General features: G+C 46.9%; 1 protein-coding gene across 1 annotated transcript in view; it reads right to left on the reverse strand.

Annotated features, from left to right (window-relative positions):
* Positions 1 to 13,523, reverse strand: part of SPATA13 (spermatogenesis associated 13) — a 169,627-nt gene that overhangs the window by 6,490 nt on the left and 149,614 nt on the right. The window contains 5 exon segments of the mRNA XM_006159529.3: positions 673 to 747; positions 2,020 to 2,392; positions 6,301 to 6,430; positions 8,851 to 9,083; positions 11,922 to 12,101. Coding sequence (XP_006159591.1) covers positions 673 to 747; positions 2,020 to 2,392; positions 6,301 to 6,430; positions 8,851 to 9,083; positions 11,922 to 12,101 — 991 coding nt within the window.

Raw genomic sequence — 13,523 nt, forward strand, 5'->3', positions numbered from 1 at the left:
TACGTGGTGGTCCGGCGACATAGCCATTACGCCAACTGCTGGTTCCCTGGGCCCTGGTGTTTCTGAATAGCTGTCCAGCCAGTTTTCGTGTGTGTGTGTGTTTGTGTGTGTGTGTGTGTGTGTGTGTGTGAGAGAGAGAGAGAGAGAGAGAGCGCGAGCGCGCGAGCGAGAGAGAAATCACAGCTCTAATTAGCTCTCGTGTCTTTTTGTTAAAGCTTCCTGGCTGATATGCTAGGCTTTTAGATCTTTTATTACCTATACTGGAACGTAGCCAGACTACTGCTGACCAGCATTTCGGGGTTAGAGATTTCCTCCTGACACGCCTCAAAGATGTCAGAGTGCTTGGTTTGCCTCAGATGTGACCTGTGCCATCTAGTGGGTAAAACCATCATTCCCTTGGGGCAGGGCAGAGAGGCTGGGGCAGGACGGAGGAGGTCTACAGTCCTCCGGTACCACCTCAAAGGATGTTTTATAGGCCCCGATTCAACGGGAGCAAATATTAAAACATTCCACCCTGCATGGACAGGGTCGTCATGGGACCTGCTGTTTCAATTTCTCCTCCTCTTCTCTCCCTCACTTTGAGCGAACCACAGCTAACCCCTTTGGACACGGCCCCCTTTTTCATCATAAAGTGATGCACATGGAAGAGACAGAGCCTGCTCCAAAACGTACCTTTTGACTTTCCATGTCCTGCCTTTTGAGCATTCAACATGGCGAGTTTCTTCTGATTTTCTGAAATTTCCATGCCTGAATTTAGAAACAAATGTGATTCGTATTCAGAATAAGTAAACATATTTCCGATACAACTGGCAGCACCTGAAGCCAAGGCCCTTAATCCGTGAGGAACCACGAGATGCTGGAAGGTTACGAAGAAAAGCTGTGAGGATATCCTTAGGTGCCCATGTCGTGTTCCTCCAAACCCAGGCATGATTAACAGTGAACTGGGCGCTGGTAACAATGCTGCACAGACTGTGTGTGTAAGCCCAGACACTCCCGGGCAAATGTTTACACAGGGTCATCCTAATCACAACCCTACAGGTCAGGCCCTGGGAGGAGAGAGCAAAGGAGGGGGGCCCCCAGAGTCTGTGCACCTACATGCTGCGACAGCTGCTCAGAGCGATTCTACCTGGGCTGAAAAGGTGCCGCGTGTGCCCCGGCAGTGGACTCTGCACCCCAACTGTACACAGCATGTGCTCTGAGCTGCCCCTACACGGAACCATTCTATAGTAGAGCACCGATGGCTGTATGCAGGAGGCAACTGGATGAGAATGGGTCGCACTGAAAAAAACGCAGATGAGATGAACTGTGGCCCTGTGCTTAAGATGGCAGCTGGGGGGACAGCATGAAGGACAGAGAGGAGGAGCAGCTGAGGCTGGGTGAGGCTTCCTTTCCCTCCTACAGGCGGGCACCAGCTCCACCCTGTTCACCCCATCCCGAGTCCTGGGTCAACCTGAACGGGCCAGCTATACCACATGTGCCCATGATCCTAGAGGGTTGGGAGGCTTTGGGAGAGGATCGTGGTGTGGTGAGACTCTGTCAAGGGTACCTATCCCTGTCTTTCTCATGAAGAAAGAAAGAAAATAAATTTTAAAAAGAAATAAATAAAAGAAAGACATCCCCTGGCTTTCATTCTAGCTTTTCTCTTAGCAGAGGGTGAGGACAGGGAGGGGGCATGCCAGCTCCTCCATGGTGGACCACAGAGTCTTTGAAGTCTGGGCTTGCCTGGGCTGCAGAGATGAATGTCCTTCACCTCACCTCATCTTTAGGGCCCACGGTCCCTGTGGCACCCTGACTTCTCATCAACAGTTGGTGCTCAAAGAGTCTACTATGGCTGGGAGGCATGGAACTTTGGCTTAGAGATCGTGGGTGCAGTCATCACTAATGCCAAGTATGGCAGCTTGCGAATCCTTACCCTTTGCCCAGTGATGGGATTTAGCTCTGAGGGAAAAGCTGAGGACAGAGCAGGCATGTGGGCCTAAAGGACAAGCCGAAGCCCCCTATGGGCAGAGGGCTGCTCACCCATCTCCTGGTCCTCCTGCACCCGCCTCCTCTCGTCCACACAGGCCTGCAGCCACCTTGCCTTGTCTTCTTGTTTTTTGGCACAAAACAGATGAGCCTCGTCAGAGGTCCTACTGACGAGCTTGAAGGCATTCTTCACACTGAGGTTCCAGTCCTTGTCACGCCCATCCTCCAGGTCCACGAGCTCCATCTCGTCCATGTCCATCCGGCCCTTGTAGTAGAGCATGTCCCTGCGCAGCAGGTCCTTCTTGCAGGACACCAGCTGATGGTCAAACAGGAAGAACGTCCGCTGCTGGCTCTTGCCTTGTTTAGTGACTCTGGTCAGTTCTCCAGAATGAATCAACTCTGAGCTTCTGTCTAAAATATCCATTCCCTGGAAAGAAGACGACACACTGTGAAATCTTCCAAGCTGGATTCCTTCAGGTGTTAGAGCTATGGAAGTGGTCTCTGGCATGTGATCTTTCTCAGGTTTCCCTGTGACCTATGCTTGTCACCACCTCCCCATTCACAGAGGAGCAGGGCCTCAGGGGCCATTTATACCTTGGTCTGCTTCCGTGTGACATTTCTTCCTTTTTCTTTATTTTTTTCCTACTCCATAGGAAGATGATTCAGTACCTCTACACCGTCCTTCCTGACCAGAAACCCGAGCAGAATCCAGTCAAGATCTCACGTGGGGGATACTTCTCCAAGACCAAGGAAGCTCTCGGGAGGTTTTAATGTGTGGAAACTCAGTACTGTAGACTCTGTGGCTGTGGAGTCAGGGAGATAGCAGCTCCCTGGAATAATAATTAGGGACTTGAAAACAAAAGGCCGGATGGGAAATTGCTAGCAAGATGTTGGTAAACACCTGACAATCAACTATCCCCTAAATGCTAGCGTCCAAGATCAGGAAGAAAAATCGACTTTACAATATTCAGGATGGATCTGATCCAATGTTACTTCCTGGTATTTGGTATGACACTGGCTTTTGTTTTATAAGAGTTTATTCTCCTCTAATCCCAGTCAGACACAGTATTTTTTGGAGGCAAACAAGCTCAATTCCAAAATAGTTCTACTGACTTGCTCAGAGCAATGCTGTGCCCTACATTCTTCAGTTACAAAATAAGGGAGTTAGACAGACACAGAGATCCGGGAGGGCCCATGCAAGTCCAGACGTCTGTAAGGCCCTGGAAATAAAAGCGCTGTTCTCCAGCTTTCACCACGATAACCTAATTCAGGTAAAAACAAACTTCTAGGGTCAGCCACTGGCACAGCAGCGATGCAATGCTCTGCAAAGCTGAACCCACAGGGGCAGGTCCCAAGTTCACATCCTGAGGTCTCACTGTACACACCGGCACATGTGTACAAACCTCAGATCCTGGCTGGATGAGGCCAGGGGTGGACTGTGGTGTGAAGACCCTGATGGGGATGTCTCTCTCTCTCTCTTAGGGAAGAAACAAAGAAAGAAACTTAATACCAGCAGAAAAAAACTAACAAAAAAATAAACCTAACTTCTCACTCCAAACATTCTGAATCCTCTGGGAGAATAAGTTCCCACTAACTCTTGCACATAGTACGGGTCTTACTTGGTCTAGAAGCAATCTGGCACCAGCTTTTGTTCTTAATAATAGTGATGGAGCCACAGGGGTCACCAGTATGGTCTCTGAGGTGAGGCTGCCTACCTAGTTTTGAATCCAGGTCTGCCACTTCTAGCTGTGTGTCTTTGGACAAGCTACTTAACCATTCTGTGCTTCAGTTTCTCCATCTGTGAAATGGGCATAATAGCTCCTACCTCACAGTATTGAAATCCTTGAAAGGATTAAACGAGTTCATGCATGTAAATGGCTCAGATCAGTGCTAGACTTGAGGTAAATACTGTACCATATGATGCTAGCCAGCTACTTTCACTGTTGTTTTTATAAATAAATGCTTGTGGGTGTGTGCGTTGCCCACAGTGTTGGCTATACTGAGCACTATGTTTATACTGTCTTGCATAATGCCCACAGTAGCGATCAGTAATATTTCCTCCCCAATTTATAGATGACAAAATGAATCTTGTCCAGATCACACCAGATTCAGATGGGGACAGTGACTGCGGAGCCCACCGCATCCCCATCACTGTCTGATGTGACTGTATCTGGATGCCCTCCTGCTGTGCCAGGGGACTCACTCTCCATCAGGAGAGACAGAGGCTAGGTAATACGTTCATTACAGATACCGTTCAGATTTCATGTCTTCAGGGCATGAGGGGTCAAGTAGCTGCCTGTTCATTACATCCATCCGTGTGCCTCAAAATACATATATCACTGCGCCAGCCTCGTGGTGCCGTGGTTAAACCCCGTGCATAGGGAACGGATCCCACATGGCTGACCACAGTTCAAATCCCATCCCTGGTCACTTGAAAGGTACGCTGGGTGTACATGTATGCACACGCATGCCCCAAATCAGGAAAGGACGAAGATACGGAGGAAAAAGGACTGCAGCACAACCACATCCCACTAGAGTGCTTCCGCTCTCTTTCTTTTTTCATGGAGAGTGCACATGCCCTTTAGCAGACAAAAACAAACCATTAAAAGCATATACAAGGGTATTTCAAAAAATTCATGGAAAATAGAATGAATGTGTCAATGTACTGGGCTGGCCCCACTGCTTAGTGGTAAAGGGAGCTAGATCCCACATGGCTGACCTCATGGTACAAGTCTTGGCCCTGATGGCTCTGCTTAGTGGTAAGGTGTGTGTGTGTGTGTGTGTGTGTGTGCGCACACACCTCCAAATCCTGACAGGATGGAGAAGTGGAGGGCAAGAGATTGTGGTTTGACCATACCTTGGTGAGGGGTTCTTTTTCTCTCTGACTCTATCTCTTTCTGGTTAGAGTATGAGTCCCCTGGTAACATTTTTTAAAAATGAAAAAAATGATATGAATTTCATTCGTTATTTTAGCATGAAAAAAAAATTGGAACCCATGCATAACTTTTTCATGGTATACATTTTTTTTCTTGGGTGTGGTGCATGTACACCTAGTGTATTTCAGGCCAACCTAAGTAATATTTCCTCCCCAATTTATAGATGACAAAATGAATCTTGTCCAGATCACACCAGATTCAGATGGGGACAGTGACTGCGGAGCCCACCGCATCCCCATCACTGTCTGATGTGACTGTATCTGGATGCCCTCCTGCTGTGCCAGGGGACTCACTCTCCATCAGGAGAGACAGAGGCTAGGTAATACGTTCATTACAGATACCGTTCAGATTTCATGTCTTCAGGGCATGAGGGGTCAAGTAGCTGCCTGTTCATTACATCCATCCGTGTGCCTCAAAATACATATATCACTGCGCCAGCCTCGTGGTGCCGTGGTTAAACCCCGTGCATAGGGAACGGATCCCACATGGCTGACCACAGTTCAAATCCCATCCCTGGTCACTTGAAAGGTACGCTGGGTGTACATGTATGCACACGCATGCCCCAAATCAGGAAAGGACGAAGATACGGAGGAAAAAGGACTGCAGCACAACCACATCCCACTAGAGTGCTTCCGCTCTCTTTCTTTTTTCATGGAGAGTGCACATGCCCTTTAGCAGACAAAAACAAACCATTAAAAATATATACAAGGGGATTTCAAAAAATTCATGGAAAATAGAATGAATGTGTCAATGTACTGGGCTGGCCCCACTGCTTAGTGGTAAAGGGAGCTAGATCCCACATGGCTGACCTCATGGTACAAGTCTTGGCCCTGATGGCTCAAAAAACACACCAGGTGTGTGTGTGTGTGTGTGTGTGTGTGCGCACACACCTCCAAATCCTGACAGGATGGAGAAGTGGAGGGCAAGAGATTGTGGTTTGACCATACCTTGGTGAGGGGTTCTTTTTCTCTCTGACTCTATCTCTTTCTGGTTAGAGTATGAGTCCCCTGGTAACATTTTTTAAAAATGAAAAAAATTATATGAATTTCATTCGTTATTTTAGCATGAAAAAAAATTGGAACCCATGCATAACTTTTTCATGGTATACATTTTTTTTCTTGGGTGTGGTGCATGTACACCTAGTGTATTTCAGGCCAACCTAGGAATCAGAACCCACAGTCAGCCATGTGACGTCCAGCACTGCAGTCCAGTGCCCTACAGACTGTACCACCACACTGGGCCACCACACACATTTCCATACACTGTCTAAAAACCCTTCCTATATGGGGAAGGCCAAGAATAAATAGTATCAGTCACAGGACATTAAAGTCTGTCATCCCAGTATGCAGGAGGACAGAGTGGTCACCAGGGCATGAGCATGGGTGGGGTGGACACTCACCTCCCAGCCTACGATGGACACCTGCCAGCGAGCTATCTTGTCTATGCTCTCCAGCTTACGTTTGCGCTCGTTGATCAAACAGGCTACGTTCTTCATGGCCTCATACGCTGCCTTTATGTTGCTGTAATCACTGCAGGATGGGAGGTTGATGGTGGTCATGGAAGAGGCAACTCAGGAACAAGGACTGACACAATGCATGCCCTCCCAGATTCATATACTAACCGTCTAGACAAAGTGGCATTTACATAATAGCCATTGTTTCCCTTTATTTGTTCCCCATGAATAGACTACAGTCTGGATAGGTTAAGAGAACGGCCTGAATGCAATTCAGAATTCTTTGGACTAAGAATGTTTTCATTCATTTCCCAGAAATCACAATGAATGAAAGTAAATGCCAAAAGAAATAAGTTTAAGTCACAGTGACAATGAGTTATTTTCATTAATACAGAAAGGACAGTATTATTGCTTTGATCCTGGTAGAGCCAATTTTGCTCAATAAAGTACCTTAAAAATCATTAACCATTTGCAAGAATAATTATTTGCCCCAAGTCTCACCTTCTTTATGCTGTTCAGGAAAGGACATGAGCGGATACAGCCATATTGGTCCGAGTCATGTAAATGCTAATATGGCCTTCGCCTCCCTGGCAGATCCTCATTTCTGGTATGTTGCATGTGCTACCGTCCAATCGAACTCAAATGCTCTCCCTCGCAGGCCCCTATCCCCAAGCCTTCTGACACGGAGGTACTAGAAAACTGAAACTATAGTTCTAGTCTGTACACAGGCTGGGCCAAAGGAGAGAGGATCTGAAAGCTTTACATCCAGATTTTGCTCACTGTGAACTCTGCAGACACGTAAACCAATCATCCAGCTAACTGGCGGAAAGTTTTACTTTCCTGTGGTGACTGACAGAAAGAGACAGAGTCGCTGGATCTCAGCTGGACTGAATTAGACTCATCCTGCACAGGCAGGGGAAAAAGCTTGGAAAGCAGATTCTATTGTCTTTCACCAACTACAGTTAAACCTGGGAAGTCCCTGGGCACTGTCCCACAAAGCAGACCCTGCTGTCTTTAAATAGAGCCATTCACACTCAGAAGCGCAACAGAACATAAGAGCCAGAATGATGTGAGAACGCTGCCAAAATAATGGGTGCAGAACCCCCGGGACCTCAGCAAATAAGTGTCTCTTTACAGTTCCAGAGTGTGTGTGTATACACGCATATGCATGCATTTTTAAAATACTTATTTAATTTTATTCATTATTATTAGTATTTTTAATTTGTTACAGGGCACACAGGCCTATCAGAGAGAGACAGAGGGAAAGAAAGAAAAACGGAGAAAGCAAGCTGCCGGGTCCAGGACCAAATTGTGGTCAGCCATGGGGGATTCCAGTGCCTTAACCACCACGCCACCTGCTGACCCTACGCGCACACAGTTTGATGTTGTTTGGGAAAAGCTGAGATTCAGACAACAGAAATGTCATGGGTAATAAGAAGAGCTTAGTTAAACACAGTAAGGCCAAGAAGCATTCAGGTAGTCATGGTAGGAAGCCATGTTCACAGCGAGAGAAGAGGGAGAGGGCCCGGGGGATGGCGGGCAGCAAAGCTCCTGGTGAGGGAGGGGGACTCAGAGTCCACCAGGACTGGGAAACTATGATGCATTTCAGGCTCAGCCCTCCACAAGTGCTTCATCCCCTGCCACTCCTGGCCTTTTCTCAGCTCGGGCCTACATGCTCCTACTCGTTCTGTAAAGTAGCTTTTGGCTGTGGGAAATCGTACACCTCTCAGACCGAGTTGTAGTTAACCAGCTGAAGGAGTATAGGGTAGGAAGAACATAGTTCAGAAACTCAGACTCGTCTACCTCTTTTAAAAACTATTTTATTGGGGCCGGCAGGTGGCATGGTGGTTAAAGATGCTGGACTCCCACATGGCTGACTGTGGTTTGAGTCTAGGACCCGGCAGCTTGCTTTCTCATTTTCTCTTTCTCTCCCTCTCTCTCTCTCTGTCCTTCTCTGGTCAAATTAAATAAGTAATAATAAAATATAATAAATTAGACTATTTTATTAATTACTGTGTACCTACAAGGGAATATTTATACAATATATGTAAATTACATGAAATTTCAATACAGTAAAAACCTTGAAGCACTCATGGCACAGTTTACAAATTCCTACTGTTTTTATAGCTCTAGAAATAAATATCCCTGGGCTCCTTGGAATCCTCTATTTCAGTAGGAGGGGGTCTCCTAAATGTTCATGAAAAACATGTATTATGCAAAAACTATGCATAGATTTCAAAAATTATTGCACCAGAATAAACCTGTACTTTAATTCCTTTTTTTCCACAAACTTTTGGAAGTCCCCTCAGAGTTAACCACCATGACTGCTCTACAGAATCCAGAAGTTTCTTCTTTTTTCAGCAGAATCCAGAAACTTCTACCACAGGACTAACTGACACTGTGAAGACAGAGGTCTGAGCCATCTTTGGTGCGCACCTGCCCGTGAAGCCAGCTGTGCCATGTTCCGTGTCGCCCTCCCTGCCCACGTGGCCTCACCTGTGCTCCTGTGTGGTGTACTTGAGCAGCTCGGCCAGCTGCAGGGGGTACTTGCAGATCTTCTGCACGGGCGTCAGGAGGAAGCCGTCGATGGCGATGTCGATCATCTGCTGCAGCAGGCGGCAGGCCTCGAAGAAGTGCCTGTACTTGCCCTGCTTCATGAGGTTGGAGAGCTCCAGGCAGGCGCCAGGGTGGTTGTTGCAGTACTCGGAGTAGATGGCAAAGCCCTCTTGCTGGGAAAGGGAGAGCACAGCCTCGTTAGCTCGTGGGAGGCTCAGGGCAGAGACGAGGACGGGCAACACCTGGTCCCATCTAAGGGACACTCCCGGGAAGGAGAGAGATGCCCTAGAGCAAGAAGGACAGGGCATGACAACCAAAGGTGCCGAGGCGCTCTGCAGCTCTGCGAAGGATTTCACTCCTGCACCAAGTCTGTGTGATAACCCTGTATCTTCTCTGTGGGAGGGGCATTTCCACAGACTCGGAAATGGGATGAGGGGTGGGAGGAAGCTTCTCTGAGACCTGGGACTCTGGGCCTATTAAAATCTGCCTCCCATTCACCGTGGATGGAGGGAGTGGGGACCCATGCACCCCCCCTTACCCAGTTCCAAGTAGCAGAGAAGAGGAAGGTGCTGTCCTAACGCCTAACCTCTCCTGCCTGGTCCTCTTTACTGTCACTGATAAACACCTTGATCAGGAGTGTGACTCCATGCCTACACCCTTCACCGGTCCCTCTGACTTCTTGGGGGCTGGCCGCCATCACATGTCCCTCTCCCACCTCAAACTGAAAGGCCTCTGCTCACAACCCTTCTCCTTGGTTTCTCATTGTGAGGCTGCTGCTCCTCGCTGCCCCTTCTCCCCCATCATGAACTTTGCACTGCATGCTGGGGCCCCCTCCTGAGTACTTGGCTCTCCTCATACCCCTGCCCTCTGAGGCCCAGTCCCGGAGTGGCACTCCTCCCCAAGGATGCTGCCTCTCACCTTTCGCCCCTGCCACTCATGGTCCACCCTTCTCCAGAGCTGCTCCTCTGCCTACACCCCTCCAAGGCTTAAGGGTGGGTACTGGCATGGTTTGAGTGCCCTCCGACACTTACACTGTGGCTTGATACTCAGTATGGCGGGGGTGGGGGGGGCTCATGGGAGGTGCTTGGGAGATGGCATGGATTCTGCAGGGATAAGTAACTTAACTGGGGGTGGGCAGGTTCTAATTAATTAGTTCCCACAAGAGTAGGTCATAAAAGCAAGCCAGTTGCCCACAAGTTTCCCTCTTGCCAGATGCTGGCCCTTTACTCTTAGACTTTCCAGCCACCAAAATCATGAGCCAAATAAACCTTTTCTATATAAATCGCCCAGTCTCAGGGAAGTGATGCTAATAGACTAAGGCAGGTGTGCTCCAACACAACAAGGCTAAAACCAAATTCCTGTTTCCCTTGGAGACAGATTCTCCTAATTCTGCCTCTTAATTCCTTGAGTCTCGAAATCCTGCAGGCAGTTTGGATTGTTGCTTTTTCTTTGTTGTTTACACCAGAGCCAAGTCTGTCCTCAAAATACCGCGTTTTGGCAAATCTCTTTCCTACCTCCCCTGCCATCACCCTGTCCAGCAGAGGCAATACACCTGGCAATATTCATCTTTCTTTTTTTTTTTTTTTTAAGAGAGATTTTTTGCTATAGGGTACATACATTCACTGAGAGATAGAGAGAAAGTGAGAAATAGCCCCTCTGGGGGATGGCCATGCATCTGGATTGTGGGCATGCATGCACATGTGCCCAATGTGAATTTCAAGCCTCCAGGTCCAGGACTCAAACTGTGCTTGGCCATGTGGGAGTCCAGTGAAATAATCATTACAGCATTTGCTGGTCCCAAGATTCACCTTTCTTTTTCTTTTCTTTCTTTCTTTTATTTTTTGGAGAGGTTTTTGCTATAGGGTGTGTGCACTCGTTAAAGAGAAAGAAAGTGAGAAATCACCACCCCAGGGGGGATGGCCATGCCACAATCCTTTCTCCATTCTCCTCTTGGGATCTTGGACACACAAGCACATGTGCCCGACATGAGTTTAAGCCACTGGGTCCGGGACTGAAACTGCGGTCGACTACATGGGAGTTCAGCAACATAGCCATTACACCAACTGCTGGTCCCACAAGATTCACCTTTCTATGATCACTCCTGCATCAGGCCATGATCATTCCTGCATCAGGCCATTCCCCTGCCCCAAGCGTGATCACAGCAGACCTCTGGAGGTGCCCTCAGTACTCCTCAACAAGAACCTTCTGCTCAGGACACCTGGGTCTTTTATGTCTCAAATATGCACAGGAATCATCTTCCCACTCCCATCACCACCAAAACGTATTCAGCCACTTAAAATCTACCCCGCACAGAGGACTAGCTCCTGTCTTCCTTCTCCAGAAAGCTACGGGTTCCAGTAGCAGGAGCTGAGGAGGCGGTGCTGCCGACATTGCTGTTAGCATTACTATTAGTATTCCCTGACTACTCTGGCTGGAAATAAAATCTTCTGCAATCTTTCGGTCTCACACAGTGGCAGTCAACCATTTGTGATTGCTAAACAACGATAACTCACGTCATCACCACAGGAATGTTCGGAGGAAGGGACAGTGATGACGAGCACCTGTCCTAAGGTCAAGCCCCCGGGTCTGAACTCTCATTTGCTACTTAGTAATGTGTGAACCTGGGTCACTAATTCTTGGGGACTTCATTTCCGCATCGTATCTACCTCAAAGCAGCACAGGCGCCAACACAATAAAATCCTGAAAACAGAGCTTGAAATACACCAAACACTTACTAGGGTATTTTTAGAAATTTCTGCATACACACAACCCACAAGGACGGACTACAAAAAAAAATTTTGGAAAAAAAAAAAAAGCGGACTCGGGGTAGTGAGGCGTAGATGAACCAAATGTGCCGATCGACGTAATTTTACAAGCGACATCTCTGGTTTATGGGAAACCACTGCAAAAACAAAACTACAAAATGAAACAGAAAGGACTTCCGCTTTCAGCGCAGACGCCTTTCAATATCATCATCTAACCGGGTAATAAAGAAATAGCGGGCGACATACGTGTTGAAGAAAGCAGGATCCTATCTCACTTAGGTGGGGCTCCTCTTTATTGTACTGTTTCTCAAGGTCTTTCAGGAACTTCCTTTGGAATTTGTAAATGTCTTCAATATTTCCGAAAATAGTGGCTAGCTGTGCAACAGTGAACATCCCCGTGTGCTTGCGACACTGTCGGATATAGCCCTGCAAAAGGCAAAAGCAGACTCTGAAATTTGGAAATTCACGTCAATTATTATTTATGTAAAAATAGAGGTTTTGGGTCCAAATCCACGGTCTTGGAATGGGTCTCTTAAAAAAGAATTATTTGTTCAATTTTACTTATTATTTTTTAATTTGCTATAGGGCATATGTGCTCACTCAAAGTCTCTTAAAAAAGAATTATTTGTTCAATTTCACTTATTATTTTTTAATTTGCTATAGGGCGCATGTGCTCACTCAACAGAGAGAGAGAGAAAGCGAGAAAGAGAGAGAGAGAAAAAAAGGGAGAAAGCAAATAGCCAGGTTTGGGACTCAACCTGGCAAGTCAGCACCGTGGCCACCTCACCACCTGCTGGCCCTGCTCTTGGAACGAATTTTAATTAAGGAAAATTGTTTTAATCTCTACGGTCCCTAAATAAGCTAAGCATATTCTCATGACTATAATTTCACCATAAATTTTACGAAAACCAAAGGAAAGCAGGAATATAAAATAAAATGTTTAGATAATAACCCAAGAAACCACAAAGAGTTTCTTAGAAGCACATTTCAGAGTTTCAAATACCACAGCTCAACAATCAGTACTGTCACACTTTTCCCAAACTCTTAAGATAATCATTCCCCCACCCCTAATCCCATTTCACAGCCGGCAAGGCTTGGCAAATACAGAATGTCATAGGCTGCTGAACAGCGATGTGGTGCTGCTGTCGGTCATGGCCAGGAGCCAAGGATGTCTGACCCAAGGGTTCCACCATCGCCTACTTTCTAAACAGGGGAGATCTGTAGATCTGTAATCAGAGGCCTGCACTAATTAAGAGCACTAATTAATTCTGTCCGTACAGCACATGGTTACTATAGCTTGGGTAGGAGTTAGTGGGATAGGAAGACAAGTTCTCATATATGTGTCAGCCACCTCTCAAATGGCATCATGTGACTCAACAGACTAAACTGACCAGATGGTAAATTCATATGACTATTTGGTATAAAATTAAACAGAAAAAAAAACACTAAAATGCAATAGTTCAGAGTTTGGCTCTGGGAGAGATTGTCTGGGTTCAAATCCCAACCCTACCACTTAACTTCTATGCCTCAGTTTCCCCATAGAAGCCTAACAGGACCTGCCTCACGAGAATGGTGTATTAGTTGAATTAATCCAGGTTAAAGGATTAATCTGCATAGTTAATGCACAATTATTGGCAATTACTCTTCTTTATCTAAAATAAGATTTTCAAGACACTTCTATAATCAAACATTTATGCAGGGTAAGACGGTTAGCACAAGTGAGCTAAACACGGTATATCTCCATGGCTGGTTAATTCCACTGCAGAACAGGCAGTTCTCTGACTTCAGCTTGTCTTCGCGATGAATGGTCACGGCTGAATGGATGGTGCAGACATCAGCATTCACAGC

This window comes from Tupaia chinensis, unplaced genomic scaffold, assembly GCF_000334495.1.
Source record: "Tupaia chinensis unplaced genomic scaffold, TupChi_1.0 Scaffold000634_1, whole genome shotgun sequence".
NCBI lineage: Eukaryota > Metazoa > Chordata > Mammalia > Scandentia > Tupaiidae > Tupaia > Tupaia belangeri.